At 39.1% G+C, this 17456-nt stretch overlaps 1 protein-coding gene across 1 annotated transcript in view; it reads right to left on the bottom strand.

Moving 5' to 3' along the window:
- LOC103772162 (SH3 domain-containing kinase-binding protein 1-like) overlaps window positions 1-17456 on the bottom strand; it is a gene marked incomplete at both ends in the record, with an annotated part of 109662 nt that overhangs the window by 23213 nt on the left and 68993 nt on the right. The window contains one exon of the mRNA XM_008939480.1: window positions 4807-4882. Within this exon, the coding sequence (XP_008937728.1) occupies window positions 4807-4882 (76 nt within the window). The remainder of the gene's footprint in view (window positions 1-4806; window positions 4883-17456) is intronic.

The raw sequence follows: 17456 nt of genomic DNA, 5'->3' as shown, positions 1-17456 counted from the left end.
AGCTGCTTCATTACCTTGACTGCTGCAAATACTGTATTTCACCCACAGAATTCAGTGACTCAATGTGTATTTACAATTGCGGTGTAAAGCACTAACTTCAATGTATAGGCCTTCTATGTGACCTGGACTCCTGTAGGACTGTAGCAAGCAAAATAATTTGTTTGTATTCTCAGCGACCAGTTAAATATCAAACTCTTCAAACCAGAACAGAGCAAACTCCATTTACTGTTTCGGTGGACCTTGTTCACTTCAAAAGCAAACTCTTCTGTTTGCTCTCCTGCCAGACTCTTCGGATGAGCTAGGATGTTCAAGACAGCAGTCGACAGACAAACATACCTTCAAGCTTAAATTTCACCAGGGACAGTGACTCTGGAATTTGCTCTTCCTCTTAGGTCAGGATGACACAATTTCCTCCTCATACCTCTGCTGCTGCTTCCTTTTTGTCAGGCAAGAACTGTTCCACCCTCTGGCAACATTTCCTCCATTTCAGGTAACCTAACCACTTTTCAGAAATTGATTATTTATTTGCTTATTAGTAAAACAAGCAACTAAGTGGTACAGTTGATTTTTGAGGCTTAAATACTTCCCCTTCAATGAAGTCTAAATCATATACTAATCAATATGGACACAACCAGTGATACTAAGTAAGAAAACAAGCAGCATTATAATAGTATTCATTGAACTTAAGCTTCTTCTCTTTAACTATCACTCAGAAAAAGTTTCTGAAATGGAATAAAATATACGAAAACTAGTGAAAAATTACATCATTACCAAAACCACAAACCATATGAAAAAAACCCCAAACACTCTGCTCAGCAGCATTTGATTTTACTATTAACTGCTACACTCAAGATTCATAACTGGATTGCACTAAGAAATACTTTCACAGAACTCCATGAGATTCAAACTGTCAAAACACCACCTCATCAAACAAAAAATAGAAACAGAACGAATTAGGGCCCCTTTAATCTAGATTTAGCTAATCTTTATACCTTCTACCATCATGCGCAAAGATTAGTTGCTTGCTTGGATTTTGGTATTCCTGTTATGCAGTAGGTTGACACAAATTGTAAATAGTAATTGAGTGGAGCAATTAAATCAAGTGCTGTGGTCAATGCATTCTGTGACTAATTGTCTGCTGTACTGTTGTCTGCTTATTTCCACCCCATTTTTGCAATCCCAGTAATCTGCAATACCTTTCTTGGTCGTTGTGGATGTTTTTGCTGTTCTGAATTTTAGAATCCAACAGAGCTACTTAAAAAATGATACATTTTTTCTATAATATAGGCTTTTCACCACAAGCCACTTAACAAGATACTTCAGACTAAAACAAGGTACTTTATAGAAAAAAACAACATACCTCACTCCAGAGACAGAATTATAAACATGCACACAAATGCATGTGCCATCCCAGCTACACAAAAGAGATGGAAATTCAACAGCAGAATAATTCCACTGTAAGTCTAGGCACCCACAAACCTCAGCCAAACAGCTATCCCCTCTTTTCTTCAAAGATGTATTCTTTTATTCCTGAAAAGTTAGCAATGTTTTCCAAGGGACCACTCAAGCTCTGTAAGGATTTTTTCTTTCACTGTGCTCTCTCCCTTTGAGCAAGAAGTCGTCTTTGGTCTTGAAGTAATCTGCTTATCTTCCAAAATTTTAAGACCACTTCTTCTAAAGTTTTACAGAGCATATTATTTGGAATTGCTTTCTTTCATGTACTAAGAGTAATGGTGAGCACATCAACTACCTGGCTGCAAATCACTGCCCTACCACATCAGGAAAGCTACAGGCAAAAAGCAGGCTCGTAACAACATGTGGGATGAGTCAGCAACCACCACCCCATGGTGAAGGCCCCATAGGCAGAGAGGGCAGATGCTACTGCTCCCCGTTTCCTCTCTCAGCAGGCTCTTTCAAAGTGCAACTGCATTTTTATCCACTTGGGATTAAGGAATAACAGCATTAGTCATGGAGAGAAACAAGTGGAAGATGAAAAAAACCATTATTCTTCTACTCATATAATATCTCTTGTTTGCAGCATAGATCTCCAGCAGTAATCTCCAGGGAATCTAAATTACACATCTAAAAGCTCCCTCTCAGCATACTGAGCTGAATCTCTGGATCATCTGTTCCTTGCTGCTTCTTGGGAGAATGGCACAGTATCCCTCTTGTTCAGCAATTAAAGACTCCAATGCTGACTTGGGCACTACCATCCCAGACAAAAGTGAAAGTAGCTGAGGTTCAAGGTGGAATGACACTTCTATGCTGAACACTGCAATTAACAGTCATCAGTTTTCTGAGGCTGTAGACTTCCTCATCTTCAATGCTTTTTCATGTTTGCTTGTCACAGGTTTTTAAGAGAAAGGAAAAAATAAATTTTGGAGAAATAACAAACACTAGATAAACCGTAGTCCTATGCCAGACTCTCATCATACTCCTCATGTCTGACTATCACACATAAACTGTATTATGAAAAAAATATTACTCTGCCTACATCAAAAACCAAACCGGACTGGAGTTTTCACTGAAAGCTTCCTCAATTTAAATGGCCAACTACAACTGACTGAAAAGTATCTCCTGTGATGCCTTTTGAGCCTAAGACAATTCTGTAAATATAACATATCAGACTTTCCAATACATGTGCTTCTCAAGAACAGAGATGCCAAAAATTCTACCAAGGCCCCCGAGATTCAGGAAAAATGAAATGTCCTAAATAAAAAAGTTCAGGTAAAATTCATAGAACATGTAAAGATACTGCACAAACAAATAGTCCATCCTTCCCACGTGTTCTGCAAAGTGGATGTTGAATGATGTCTGAACACAGCCCCAGTGAAAATAGACAGCAAGAGCAAAAGAGGGATTTTCTGACCAAAAAGACTTGGTCCAAGGGAAATAACAAAAAGGTGAAATAAAAAACAACCAGAGCGCAAAAGTGTTGATGGACAAATGACTCTCTGTCAATCACAACTCAGTTTGTCACCATAGAAGGTACAGTTCTCTAACCACTGTTCAGAAGGTTTCCATATTCATTTATAACTGATAAAAATACCAAAACCCAGTACCCTGTGATGTGATTTAGTGAGCAGTTTCAGCTGTCAGAAGTATGAGCTGCTGTGGAAAGAGGCAGAGAGCCCTCCCAGCCTGACTGACCGAACAAGGGTTAGTGCTACAGGTGGGAAAGTGCATGTGACCACCCCTTCTGATGGCACCTGCATCCAGACCAGCTTATCCTGCTCAGCTGCTGGTTGGAAAAGATAATTCTAAAACACTTTCATTCAGAAGCCCTGCTCTACATTACCTGTTCACACATTTTTCAGTACAAGTTCTCATTTCTTCACGGCAACTGACTTCTTGGGGTACTGCCCATTAACAGCCTTGTGTCACAAGAGGGACAAGGTAAGACACAAGTCAATTAGGGTGTGCAGCTAATGGAGAATACCTCACTAAAGGTTGTTTTAAGCTGCCTCTGCAACTCTGAGCTGAAAAAATGGTAAACCAGGTCATAACCACACACTTCTCTCAGCTCCTGTTCTGATGCTCCAGTTGCTTGCCTTCCTGTGTCTGTACGTGTTTCAGTGATGAGACAAAATGTTACCTGCTAACTATCTAAATGGAAGGAGAAGGACAATGCAAGTCTTTCAAAACTCAGTAGTTTATACTACACTCAATTTCTTTTCTAAGGTACGGCTACACTCTTTGACTTCTTATTCTTTTCTACCATAACATTTAGTTGTAAATATATAAATAAAATCAGAAGATGGGGAATATATAGATAAGTTTTTTGGTAAGCTAGTTACATATAAGTTATGCATAAGCCAGTTACACGGTGAGGGGTCTGGAGCACAAGTCTTACGAGGTGCAGCTGAGGGAACTGGGGTTGTTTAGCCTGGAGAAAAGGAGGCTTAGGGGAGACCTTATGGCTCTCTACAGCTACCTGAAAGGAGGCTGTAGAAAGGTGGGGTTTGGTCTCTTCTCCCAAAATAACAAGTGATAGGACACGGGGATGTGGCCTAAAGTTGTGCCAGGGAAGGTTTAGGTTACATATTAGGAAAAATTTCTTTGCTGAAAGAGTTGTCAAGCACTGGAACAGACTGTCCAGGGAAGTGGTGGAATCACCACCTGTGGAGGTACTAAAAAGACACACAGATGTGCTGCTGAGGTACATGGTTTTGCGGTGACCTGGCAGTGCTTGGTTAACAGTTGGACTTGATGATCTTAAAGGTGTCTTCCAACCAAATAAATTCTATGATTCCGTATGTCTTCCTAGAACAGCACTGAGACCTGCCAAAAATATTTAATTTCTTTTTGTTTACTAAGCATTGAAATGACAAAAACAGAACTGAAGTTCTTGGACACTCTTCATTTCCCATAAAAAGTATACCACCCACACATTATTTCTGCTACATAAATAAAGAAAAAAAAGAGGAAAAAAGCGAGTGTACTCAAAACCAGAGATATTTTTCTATGACCTACCTACAAGTTACAGCCTGAAGTTGGATCTCATTCAGCTCTGGTTAATTTTGAAGTACCCTCAAGGCTGAAAACTGATCATGTAATTTAATTTGATTTTTGATGGCAGAAAACTCAAGGGAGGGTTATCAGAGCAAAAACAATTCAGAGGATTCTGTAAAACAAAGCAATCTGTCTATGTACCACCTACTCAAAGTTTATCCTAAATGTATCCATCTGCATCCTCATTTTTCATATATACAGGACACACAGACAAAATCAGAGAAAAGTGTTTAGCTTGCTTTTAAGAGGCTTAATAGCACAAAGTGCAAATAAGAAAAAAACAATGAAACCTACTTTTTGTTCTGCTGTCCACTTCTACTTTTGTTGGCTCCTGAGTTGCTGTGGCTGGAGGTAATTTCTTCCCAACGCTCTGAAAAAAAAAAAAATTATTCTCCTTTAAAATTTGCAGGTTCAATTAAAACTTGGAAAACATAAAAAATTGTAAATAAAATACAAAATATAAGAGCAGAAAAAGGACAGTGAAGAAACAGGCAAACTAAATTATACTTCTGGGGGTTCTGTTAGGGTTGTTTTAATAATAAAGAGTTCATAAAAATGTGATCCTCAAATTTTCCCTATAAAAAAATGTTCAGTGACATTTTTAAACAATAACCCCTTAATACAGTTTCAGGGAAGACACAGAATTTTCACTGGTGGACTGAACATAGGATGAAATTACCTAAGGAAAGCTACTATTCAGTACCACAAGTAAAACTGAAGGAAGAGGGGGAAAACCTTGACTTCTGTCCATACAAGGAGTATTCATTTCAGTCATTCTAGACAGAGTGTGATCTTTAAGCTGACAACATTTCTTTAAATTTTTAAAGAGCTCCCATTTAAAGGCTCACATTTTTACTTATTTTGAGAAAAAACTAATAACTAATTTACAGAGTACTAAAATAAGCAACAAGATTAACCTCACAGGTAAGCCGAAAGAACAGCAAACAATATTATCTGCCCCCAACAAAATAAAATAAAATTAATGATACTCATCTTTATGTATCTTCACCAATTACTATCTGCCTGCTATTCCCTCTCTCACTCAGCTCTTCTCCCCACCAAGAAACTTGTCTAGCTTTAAAATCCTTGTCATATGTAATCAAGAACATAGGCATAACTATTGGTTGTTTACATAAGATATGAGTACTTAGAAGCCTGTTCTGCCAATGACCAGGCCCAACAAAAATGATACTACCAGCAGAAAGAGAATCCAATACATAGACGATATTGTATACAAAAAGGACATTCCACGAATGATTGCTGGGGGTACAAACAGATCAATCAGCTGGTACATAAACAACACCACCCCCAACAATCCCACAAAAGATGTGACTCGGCCCACAACAGGTGGTATAAACAGTGAGATGAAGTTGCCCATAGTTGGCATGGGAAACAGCCAAACCAGTAAGTTAAAGACATAAGAGAAAGGTGCCCACATGGCAACTCTCACCCAATCCGCCCGCGTTCGCAAAGGCCTAAACAGACTGGGGCCCAGCTGCAGGGAGAGTCAGGAGGTCTGCCCTGAACCAGGAAGCTCTGTGGAGTGCACTCCACAGACAGACACTCCTGACTCCCTGCCAGTGGTCCCAGCTTTTATCCCCAAGCAGACACCTGACCTTTGTCAACTCACTGTGGGACCCCTGGGGCTCATTTCCCTTATGGCTCTCCCTGCAGGGCCGGCCGCACCCTGGGGGGAAGCTATAAGGCAAACTCACCACCTCTTTATGAAGGGCTGTGGGAATCACCCATATGTCAACCTTAATTCGGGGCTCGGGGTTCAGACCCCAGCATTGCAAAGCCCTAGCTGTAATTCGCCATCCCTTTCTGGTAAAGTGTGCATAAACACCACAAAACGTCACCGTTACTCCACTGACCTGAGTAAAAGCTAAGAGACAAGACACCCAAGATTTAGTCTTGAAGGCACTGAGGACCTCTTTGGGACTATTAGGAAAGCACTGGTCAATATCAGAACCAAGAGGAGTGCAGCACTTCAAGTAGTTTAAAAATTTCAAGGTGTATAAAGAATGTGGAGAGCTCCATATTAGTCATTTTGTACACTAACTCTGTCAAAATTTATCTATAAAAAGGATTAGAATACACACAGAGACAATTTAGGCTGGCAAAAAGAGCACCTTTGAAGACAGTTTTGAAAGTTGTACACAGGACAGTTATCAAGTTTTGCTGACAATAAGACCAACTATGAAATGTAACATTCAGAAGCATCCTGTTGCAACTCTACTTGCAGGTGGCAGCAGAAACAACTAAACTGATGAGCTTGCAACTTTACTTAGAATCTAGAGTTTGTGAGCTGGGGAAGGGAAATCAACAATAAAACTCTACAGAACCCCCCAGCTGCTTTCTCATTCATGATCAAACTTATTCACAGTTCTGCTTCACAAAATGGTTTTGAAAATTATGAGAGCACATACTTGAAACTCCACTGCTATTTAACTCAGAAATAAATGCTCATTAAAGGAATATCCTAAATTCTTAATTTAGGGGAGCTTTTCTTTTTTAAAAAAAATTGTTATTCAAGAGCAATTAATTAAAGGAAAGCATTTGGTAATTGCTTTATCATTGATCTTATTCTGTGAAAACCAAAACCCAGATAAACGCACAACATGCTAAAATTTAACAAGCTAAAAAACACGGCAAAAGAATCATGAACAAAGAGGAAGAAACTAGTGTATCCCAGTGAGAAGGGCACATTGTAATAGGATTTCTTAATTTATAGAAGCAGATGAAAGTGCAGTGCTTGAAAACGTTCATTCATCTGCCCACTCGGAAGGAATGCCTGTGCAGGTAAGAAATCAGCACGGAGAACCAACTGACTTCTTGGGAACAGAGACCAGAATACCATCCACAGAAGGCTGTTGTGGGGTCGGGAGCTTGGAGACCGGCCAGAGCGCAGTCTTTGTATGAGCTGCAGTTTGTTCAGGACAAAAGACAAAAAGCCCAGGGAGCCAAGTAGCTGAAGACACAACTCTTTTTGCACATACAGAAATGTGAGCAAAGAAAGGAGAAACTGAACTCCTGAGAGATGTACTGATAGAGGAGCAGTGCAAAAACAGGTGTAGGACACAGAACGTGCTGAAAGACCACAATGACTGACAAGACCCAAAGATCATTTACTGCATAACAAGCACAGTTGTTCCAGAATTCTGTGATGAGAAGAGGAAAGAATGCTTGTATCTACTAGGAGGATACAGAAAGTCATAATTTGAATATATTGAATGACGATTGAGCAGAACTCCAGTGAGGAGGGACACCTAGGTTTGTTCTGGAACAGGCAGAGGAGAAGACAAGTGGAACTGGTATATTTTAATTGCAAGGGGACAGTGCTCAAGGATTTAAAGGGCTGGCACAAGTACCACTGACAACAAAAAAGAAAAACACTGATAAGTGTATGCAAATCTAGTTTCAGGTGAACCTGCACTGCCAGGGTGTTCTACTTTTCCTGTAAAATGGTACCGAAGGACATTTAAAAAAAAAAATTATTTATGTTATTATTGGTCTATACTGATCCGTGCAAAACATTTGTTACCATTTTCTGAAAACAACTCTGTAAAAGTTAATATAGTACTCATTTCTATTAGGGAACATGCAGGGTAAACTTTCCGCACTCCAAGATACACCGAATCCTCTGTGATCTGTTAAGTCTGATTGTTCCACTTTAACAGGATGAAACCTCAAGCGTAGCTAAGATCTGTGTGCTGGGAGTCCCAGATCAAGTAAAATCATCACAGTCACTGATTTTTCAAACAAAAAAAGAGAAATTAGAGACAGACACATCTCCTCCCACATAAGCCAGAATATTTTCTTGTGGCTCTGCAACTGTTCTACATGGCTCATACCCATACTGGGTCAAGTATCTACGAAATTTACTAGTGGCTAGGAGAACCAGGCAAACCCAACTTAAATTCTTGCTGATCTGACACACATCTCCATGACACAGACTTTTCTTCTCAGGGACTACTTACTATAGGGTATTTCAGTCACTCCTCCAGTTGAAAGCCCAGCATAATTTATCAAAATTTCCTTCACTTCTATAAAAAGGAAATGTGAGCAAAGAACACTCTAATTGGGTTGAACTGAAGATTTCAATATAATCCTTTCTCCTTCCCTGTTCTTCCTTTACGTAAGAAGCTCATTTCAGAAAAAAACGTCTTGTAAGACCCTGATCAATGACACACTGATCTATGCTCAAAATACCCATCTACAACTCCAGCTTTCACATTACTTATCTTTTACCTGATTCATTCCTACCTGCCATGCTCAATATTTCCAAGAAGCAAGCAGATCTTACCCCTTTGGGACACAGGTGCAAAACAACATTCAGAACTTGAAGGGCTTTTGGGGAATTTAGACACTATAAACGCAACAGCAGGTTCCTCAACCTTGTCAGCATCCCCTGAAATCTCCCAGCATGTACTGTCTCCATTTACCTAACCTTCTCATTTTGTCAACGTTTGCAATAAAAAGTCACATGCAGCATGAACTAGAATGCCCATAATGACACCCTACCAGCAGTGTCCCAATGGCCAGGCTGGAAGACAAGGGAAGTTCTGCATTTTCTCTCTGGCCCTGTATATCTTGAATTCTTGGCTGGAGAATGATTATAGCACCAGCAAAGAAGGGAAGACATTCCCCTCTGCCTTTGTATCCCTAGCCTGGTGGTTCAGAGACCCTCCTGAAGAGTACTGTTCCAGTTTCCCTCTATCCCCCTCCAGTATGCTGATTACCATAACTCTCATTTCTAGATGGTGGTAGTCAGCCTTGTCCTAATTAGATTCCTCTGCAGATATTTCTCTGACTTGCTTAGTCTTATCACACAAGAAATGTGTGGTCAAAAAAGGGTTCGTATTTCCTTACTCCAAGTCTAGGTTCACTTCCAACACACAACAGAACATAAAACAGGCAGAATCTTGATCTCACTATTTCTGCAAGGCAAGTATAATTAATTATTTAGCTGTCAAACACAAATCCTCCTAATCGCCTGACAAGTGAATCCTAAAGATGAAAGGGGATGAAGTGCCCTCCTGCTGTAGATACAGCTGATATAAGCATGAATAATGACCATGATTTGGTGTGCATATATTCAGAGGGATTTGACAGATTTAGCAGCAACCTGCCAGTATTAATGCTTGGTTTTATGAAGCCAATGGAAAGATAGTATAGCATTAAATAACAGGTTCTGTTGGCAGAAGAGGCCTTGATGACAGTTTGGTACACTGCAAATCCCTATCACTGCAGAGCAGTTTCCTCCAATACTGAATTAACAGCGATTACAGAAGTGGTGAGGTGGCACACAAAGTCATGTGAATGAGGTCACAGTACAATCTAAACAGTCTCATTTCCTTTCATTTATGTAGTTTGGCTCAGCTGCAATTCCTGTAACAGCAGAGAAAAACACAAGAGAAGCAGAGCACATAATGGGCAGTATACAAGTGAGCTTTTCTCATTTGAGGGCACTATGGCCCTTCCCTACAACTATTCAGCTCTGACTGGAGAAAGAAAAGTAGACCTATGATCAAGTTTCCTCCTTCAATGTATTTCAAAATTGTATTTCAGGGGGTTTTATTGCTACTGAAAACTGACTTGTCTATTTGTATTTGTTACTCGGGTCTTCTCTCTCTAGAATATTCAATCTAAAAATTCAAATTGAATTGTCACTTGTGCACCGCTAGGACCATACAGAAGATTTTGTTATACTTCTTTGCACTACAGGAACACACTTATCTTTTGACTCTCCATTAGCACACATAAGCTTCTTAAAGCAACAGCTTATTTACTCAGGAATAAGGAAAAAGAGATTTACTCAGCATCAGTATTTATTCTGGAAAGTGCATTGAGGCCTTTACCCTGGATAAAATATTTTGAAACTGCTACTTGAAATGTAACTCCATGAAGGTATTATTCAAGAATACATCAGACATTAAAGAATTCATAAAAATGAGCTGTATGAGCTGGAAACACATTTTTAAGTTTAACATTGTTTGTCAGTTTGAATAGTGAAGGTATAACAATCATTTATGCAGGGGAGGGCAGTTACTTATCTTAAGAACTTTTAGAACTTCAGAAAATCTCAATGATTAGGTCAAGGGAAAAAATGTGCTGGGTTTCTTTGACCACAATATCTTATTTTAACATTCATCTAGTACTTCTGAATGTTGTTTATATATGCATGAGAATATTTTTTAATATATAGGTTTATGTGTGAGTCTAAGGCCACTATTAGTGACAAGATAAAAGCTGTATTCTTAATGTACTTTTCAGAGTCCATTTTGTAACTGAGAACATTTTTTCACAAAGAAGCAGAAATGCTCACTAGATTCTTGCAGCTCTGGATGAACAGATACATAAACAAGTGTCTCACTATGTATGATGCTGGTATTGGCCAGGAGAGAAGCCCAATATATTTCGTTCTTCCTAATATGCTTCATGTGCTTAAGGAACATCATCAAGTCCTTTATCCATCCTAACTGATCTAGCTTAAAAAAAAAAATAAATTGAAAGGGCCCAAATATAAAAAGCCCAAAGGCTTCAAGATGTCAAAATGTTCTAACCCTGTCAGAGGCAAAATAAGAAAAATGTCCAAGTTTTCAGTTTTTCTCATGATAACAACAGTCAACTACATGTAAAGTACTTTCTGTGATAGCATGAATAAGTACCGGTATCTTGAGGTTTCCCAAAAGGACAGAGTTAACTCTTCCAAAAGGGTCACGACTACAAAGAGGATAATAAGGATTTTAAGAAACTTCCACAGAGAAAACAAAATTTTTTTAGGGAAAGGGTGATTAAGCACCCACCTGCACATTTGATTGCCTCAGTAACCTAAAATAGCTTCTTTCTCTGCACCTACTTACTGTGCTTTGGTAGAAAAACCATCCACACACTCCTGAAGTACAATTACTAATAATTTTAATGGCGACTAGATAGGCACACCTGTACAATGCATACCCATGTAATACATATTACATATATATTACATGGCATATAATATATAATTATATAAAATATAATATATATTCTACCTACATCATCTCTGAGGACATTCCCACCACAATGCAGGGTAATTTCCTTAAAACTAGGTTACCCAAACAAATGGGACAGGAAAAAAGTGCTCATCAAGTCCTCAACCAGACTGTCAGAAGCACAGGTGAGCAAAATCCTTTTTATTCTCCTGCTCCCAGTCTACTCTGAGTAGGAGCAGAGAGATAGGATGTCTCCTAACTGGTGTCCCACAGGTGTCTCACAATTCACTTGCTGTGAGCAAGCCAGGGGGAAGAGCCTGGCTGCTGCCCAAGCCCACCCACCAAAGGTGGCCACGTCCCTGGGTAGCCACCCTTGGCCACAGAATCCTGCCACCACTCCCCCCCTCTGCTGTGACATTAGTCTATCTGCAAGGGGAGAGGAGAGAACTGATCCATGCAAAAAAGTACTGCAGAAGGGAAGGAAGAACAAAAGAGAGTTCTAATGTTGTCGGCTTCACTGCTGATACAAACATTTGGGTAGAACTGAGACAGGAAAATTTATAGGGGTACAGTGGAACTCTGTTGCAGCACTCATTTATACCAGCTTAAGCTCATTGGGAAAGCATGGGGAGCATCTCACAGTGTGCTTTAGTAACTCCAGGGGTCAGCATCTCGCATTGTGACAATGCTCATGGCAACCAAAGGAAAGGCTACAGTAGTGCCAGCCTGTGTTTCTATCATTCAAAAGACAAAATATGAATGACAGGCAAGTACTCAGTTCTACATATCAGAAGATAATTCCATAAAGAATAGGCACCTGACCACAGGATCAGATGTAGCACAGACCCACAGAACTTTTTAGTGGGATGCTTGGCAAATATTCCACAAAGTGCAGACAACAATGTCATTAAAGTATTACAAAATTTCATATTATAGTTTCTTTGCACATCGTTAACCTATATTACCTTCTACTTGGACAATCTGAAACCAACATATATTTACACTTAGACCATATTCCAGCAGACTTAAGTGCAGGTTTTCCAACTGATGTCTATACTAGATGACTTTGGGACTTGGATGAACACAGGCCTTCTAAATTACAGCATATTTTTGTAAAGGAATAAATCCTTTTTTTATCTTCTGAAAAAGATTTTACCTGTGAAAGATTTTCCCTTCTACAGCAAGGCTGCAAAACCCTGTATTTAGCCACTGCAAAAGGCATATGAACTGCTGGCACCTTAATTCTCTCTATCTAGACAAACCCAACAAATCTCTAAATAAAATACATTCTTCCAAATAAAATCCTGGTCTTACAAAGCAAAAGAGCAGAGCCTTCACCCCATTGGAGCTCATCCTCATTGAAAACGATCATAATTTCAGCCATCAGCATGACTCTTAATCACAATTAAAAACTTCGGACAAAGAAGAAAAGTTGTCTGAAATAAACAGTGAAGAGATAGAGGCCCGGTAACTATTATTCATGAAGACCAGTTCCCTGGGAACTGGCTCCTGCACCAGCACTGCTTTAGAGGAAAGCAATTTTCAAGCAGTCAGCCAATATATACTTCTTGAATGTTAAAGGCTTTTGGAATTAGGATGCATATGCAGAAAAACTATAGGTATATCGTGGAAAAATGTTTTCTAGTGTTCACAAAGAAATGGATAAATTTTTACCAAATACAAAAGTTACTTCTTGAATGCTAAAATAAAAAAAAAAAAAAAAATACAAAAGAGGGAACAAAAATAGGATGTCAGTCTAACTCCTACTACAATACCCTAATTCTCATCCCAGAGCATGGAAAACAGGTTATGATTACATTACACCACACTCATTCCCCTTAGTGCCCTAGAAATAGAGTACTGAATGTCATAGCATCTTACAATTACTGTATCTGTCATCTCCTCTCATGCAACTGGAATCCAAGCAGACAAGCACACAAAAAAGTAAACAAAGCAAAGGAAACGGTAGAGGTTCCAGAACAAGGGAAATTTAGAAAATTAGAAATTTTAGAACAAAACATAAATTTGCTGGGGCTTTGTTTTCTGATTAATCACCAACAATTATTCTTATTATGTACTTCTTTTTCTGAAAAAAAAGAAGTAAAGCTACCTCTTCTCATCAGTTAAACTGCTTAAACTACCTCAAGCCAAAGAACAAATGCTTTGAATACTTAAGGAATAGTCACATTTCTTTTGATTAAAAATATTTTATTTTTCAAGCTAACTGTAACTTCTGAAATATTTAATAGAAGTTGTTACTGGTGCTTTACTTAATTACATCAAAAAAGTATTCGGAAATCACATAAAGAGAAGACCTAGAAAATTACTTACTGGGATAGAGGAGGAATGCTTTGTGTGGTTTACAGCAAAATAAAGAAAAAATGGGAAGCCTGTACTACCTTTGGCACACCACCGTGAAGGACCACATACAGCAGAAAATGGAGGCAGAAAAGAAAGCCGTGATGATTTAATCAATGTGAGTTAAGATACCTTGATGGCTTAAAATTTATTACTCCTTCACATTTGATTTGATAACAACCATTAAAAGAAGGGAGAATGAGAAAGAGATAAATATCAGAGCAGTAGGCTCTTTGGTAGATTTTCCAGGTATGTACTTTTTTTAGGAGAAAGCACTAGATGCTGCAATTAAACTTATTGCTTTTAATTTGTATTAACTAAATTTTATCTATTTAATATGTTATTCACAAATACTTATTTTACTGTTTATTTAGCATGATTTCTTAGCCATTCAAAAGCTAGGAAATCTTAACATTGGGGGTTTCATACAGATCCTTGCTTCTACTATGTTATTATCAGTCTACTACCTTTTACATATAATCTGGTTATACTGGTTATACAATGACATTCAGCTGGTTTCCTCACTGAGATGTAAAACAACAATATTGTCATTCTGAAGTAGTTATTTGAGATGGAGTTCATTTCACTTAAATGTCAACTATGAGCCAGATGTGTACATATGGGTCGGTCACTGCAGGCTTCCCTTCTGTCACTGGAGGTAAACAGACCTTTCAGCATGCAATTCACCTGGACTTCTCCTTTGGGATAAGAAAGGTCATGTCTTAATAATGCCTTTTAGTCTGCAGACTGTGAAGAAACCTTGAGTACTAGCAACATCACAGACTTTTAAATTGAGCCAACGGAATCCCGTGACAACTGCTATTTTTAAGAATGTTGTGTAGTCCATGCATCCAGGACAGCAGTCAGCCAATCTATCTATCTATAGACCTATCAATAAAACTATACACTCAGCTATCTAATCAATGAATACTGTTGTTACAGCAATATAATGCTTCCTTTATTCAAGGCCAGTTTGATCTTTCCTGCTTTGCATGACCATCAATTTTCATTAAAACAAAGAAGTTTCTGGTCCTGGCACCTGAAGATTGAAATTGTGACCTAAGTGCACACTAAAAACTAGCACTGAGATGTAGACTAAAAACAGTTTACTGCTCATCCTTTTTAAAAAAGATTAACTTGGAAAAGTAACCAATTAAAAGGCAGGAAACAAGAGGCAGGATTTCATCATGGTGACCAGTGGAGTCCCTCAGGGATCTAGATCAAGGCTCTTGTTTCCCATATGTTCACAGATGATCCAGAAAAGAAGAAAGAAGTACAATTACCCATCTGGAAGAAAAATGCTCTCTTTATACAGAAATTATGGGCTTTGAAACACACAGCTGTTAATACTTCAGAAAGGAATACTGAGTTATGGAAAGCATTATCAAAATCCTATATAAATCCATCCAACACCTAGATCATTGTTGCTTTTCTCACCTCCTTTCCCCATCACTCATAACCCATCATAGCTCCTAAAGGAACTGGAGAAGACAGAAAGTCACCAAGAATGTTCAAACCTATGGAACATTCTTCATCATGGAAAAAAAGATACACAGAGGTAATTTAACACAAGTCTATAAAAGTCAGCAGGGGCATTGAGAAGGTAGTTAGGGAGGACTCACTCATTATGTCTTCCAGTAATAAAAATTAAGAGCTATGAAATGCTGGGGTCTGAACCCCGAGTCCCCGAATTAAGGTTGACATATGGGTGATTCCCACAGCCCTTCATAAAGAGGTGGTGAGTTTGCCTTATAGCTTCCCCCCAGGGTGCGGCCGGCCCTGCAGGGAGAGCCATAAGGGAAATGAGCCCCAGGGGTCCCGCATTGAGTTGACAAAGGTCAGGTGTCTGCTTGGGGATAAAAGCTGGGACCACTTGCAGGGAGTCAGGAGCGTCTGTCTGTGGAGGGGCCTCCACAGAGCTTCCTGGTTCAGGGCAGACCTCCTGACTCTCCCTGCCGCTGGGCCCTAGTCTGCTCAAGACCTTTGCGAATGCGGGCCGATCGGGCGAGAGTCACTATGTGGGCACCTTTCTCTTATGTGTTCAGCCTGCTGGTCTGGCTGTTGCCCATGCCGACTGTGGGCAACCTCGGGTCTCTGTTTGGACCACCTGTTGTGGGCCAAGTTACATCCTTTGTGAGATCATTGGGGGTGGCGTCAATTATGTACCAGCTGATTGACCTGTTTGTACCCCCAGCGATCATTCATGGAATGTCCTTCTTGTATACAATATCGTCTGCGTATTGGTTCATCTTCCTGCTGGTGGTGGTATCATTTTTGTTGGGCCTGGTCATTGGCAAAACAGGGCTATCAGATTAAATTAGCAGGCAACACCTTCAAAACAAACAAAAGGAGGTAACATCCTCCCACAATGTGTGATCCAGCTGAGTGGAACTCTTTCACAGGAATTACAGATTCTAACATGTTATGTGCAATGAAAATATGACTTTTCAATTTGATGAAGGAAAAAAGTCCATTGAGGTTATTAAACATAAAGTTCAAAATGACTAGAGCCTGTGAAAATTCCCTGCAGGAATTTCTCTGTATGTTTACCATGCTCTCCCACTCTCCCCTAGGTTTCCAGTATTGACCTCTGTTTGGAGGCACAATATCAGCCCAGGTACAATTCTGATCTGAACTACAGATGTCTCAGGATCTTCCAATTTCCTGGAAATATCATTCTTTAACATATAGAAATGGAATATTGAACATGGTACACTTTGTGAAGTAAATCTAAATAAAGCAAGGTGACATAAAACCAAGGCAATAATGCAAGAGATACTTCAAAGGATTATTCCAGCTCCCCTCTCCCCTCCAACATTATCAAACAAACTTTGCTTTTCGGTTAAAAAGGAAACTAAACCACAGGGAGAACAAAGATATATAGTGAAAATACTTAGAGAAGTCTTCAATTTACAAAGCAGTAACTCTTAGAGGTTAATTTAAATCCTCTGCTTTGTAAGCCACTACAGAAATTTTCGTTGGAGAAAATGCTCTATAGCATATGTGCCTGCTCTCCTGGGCAATCTTTTGTAATTCCTGCAGAAGCAGAGAAACCCCCTATGACCCTAAAAGACTACAAAAAACAAACGCTGGCTTGATAGTCAGCTATTGTTATGGAAAAGACAAATCCACAGTACAGAAATAAACATTTCCATTTTCTGTTTGGCCACCTCAAACATTTTCTGGCCTGCATTTTTAGTCCTTCTGTGGACTACATCAGCCACACCACCATCAGTGAAGTGCTCCTAACAACTTACCTCCTGAATTAATGTTACTCTTTCAAGCAGTCTGAAAAGGCTTTAACTGCCTCTGACTTTCTCTGAGAAAGTGCTATATGTTTAAGATGGCTTTAGATGCACAATATTTCAGTGTATGAATACACACTGCTTCCTCAGCAATGATACTGTTTATGCTGAGCTGTTAACTGTTTATATCCTCCACATTCCTATAATTCATGTTTTTGCATTAAAAGCAGTCTCAAACCTTCATAGCAGGTAAAACATTTAATTAGAGAGACTGTTTCACAGATTCATAACTTTCCATTTACAACTAGAAAACATCTTTTCAGTGATTTCAGAACTGCTTAAATGGAAAATTACTTTTGTTCTTGCT

This window comes from Merops nubicus, unplaced genomic scaffold, assembly GCF_000691845.1.
Source record: "Merops nubicus isolate BGI_N331 unplaced genomic scaffold, ASM69184v1 scaffold224, whole genome shotgun sequence".
In the NCBI taxonomy this organism is placed as follows: domain Eukaryota; kingdom Metazoa; phylum Chordata; class Aves; order Coraciiformes; family Meropidae; genus Merops; species Merops nubicus.
The sequence above is the reverse complement of the archived record's forward strand: the minus strand, read 5'-3'. Positions and strand labels throughout refer to the sequence as shown.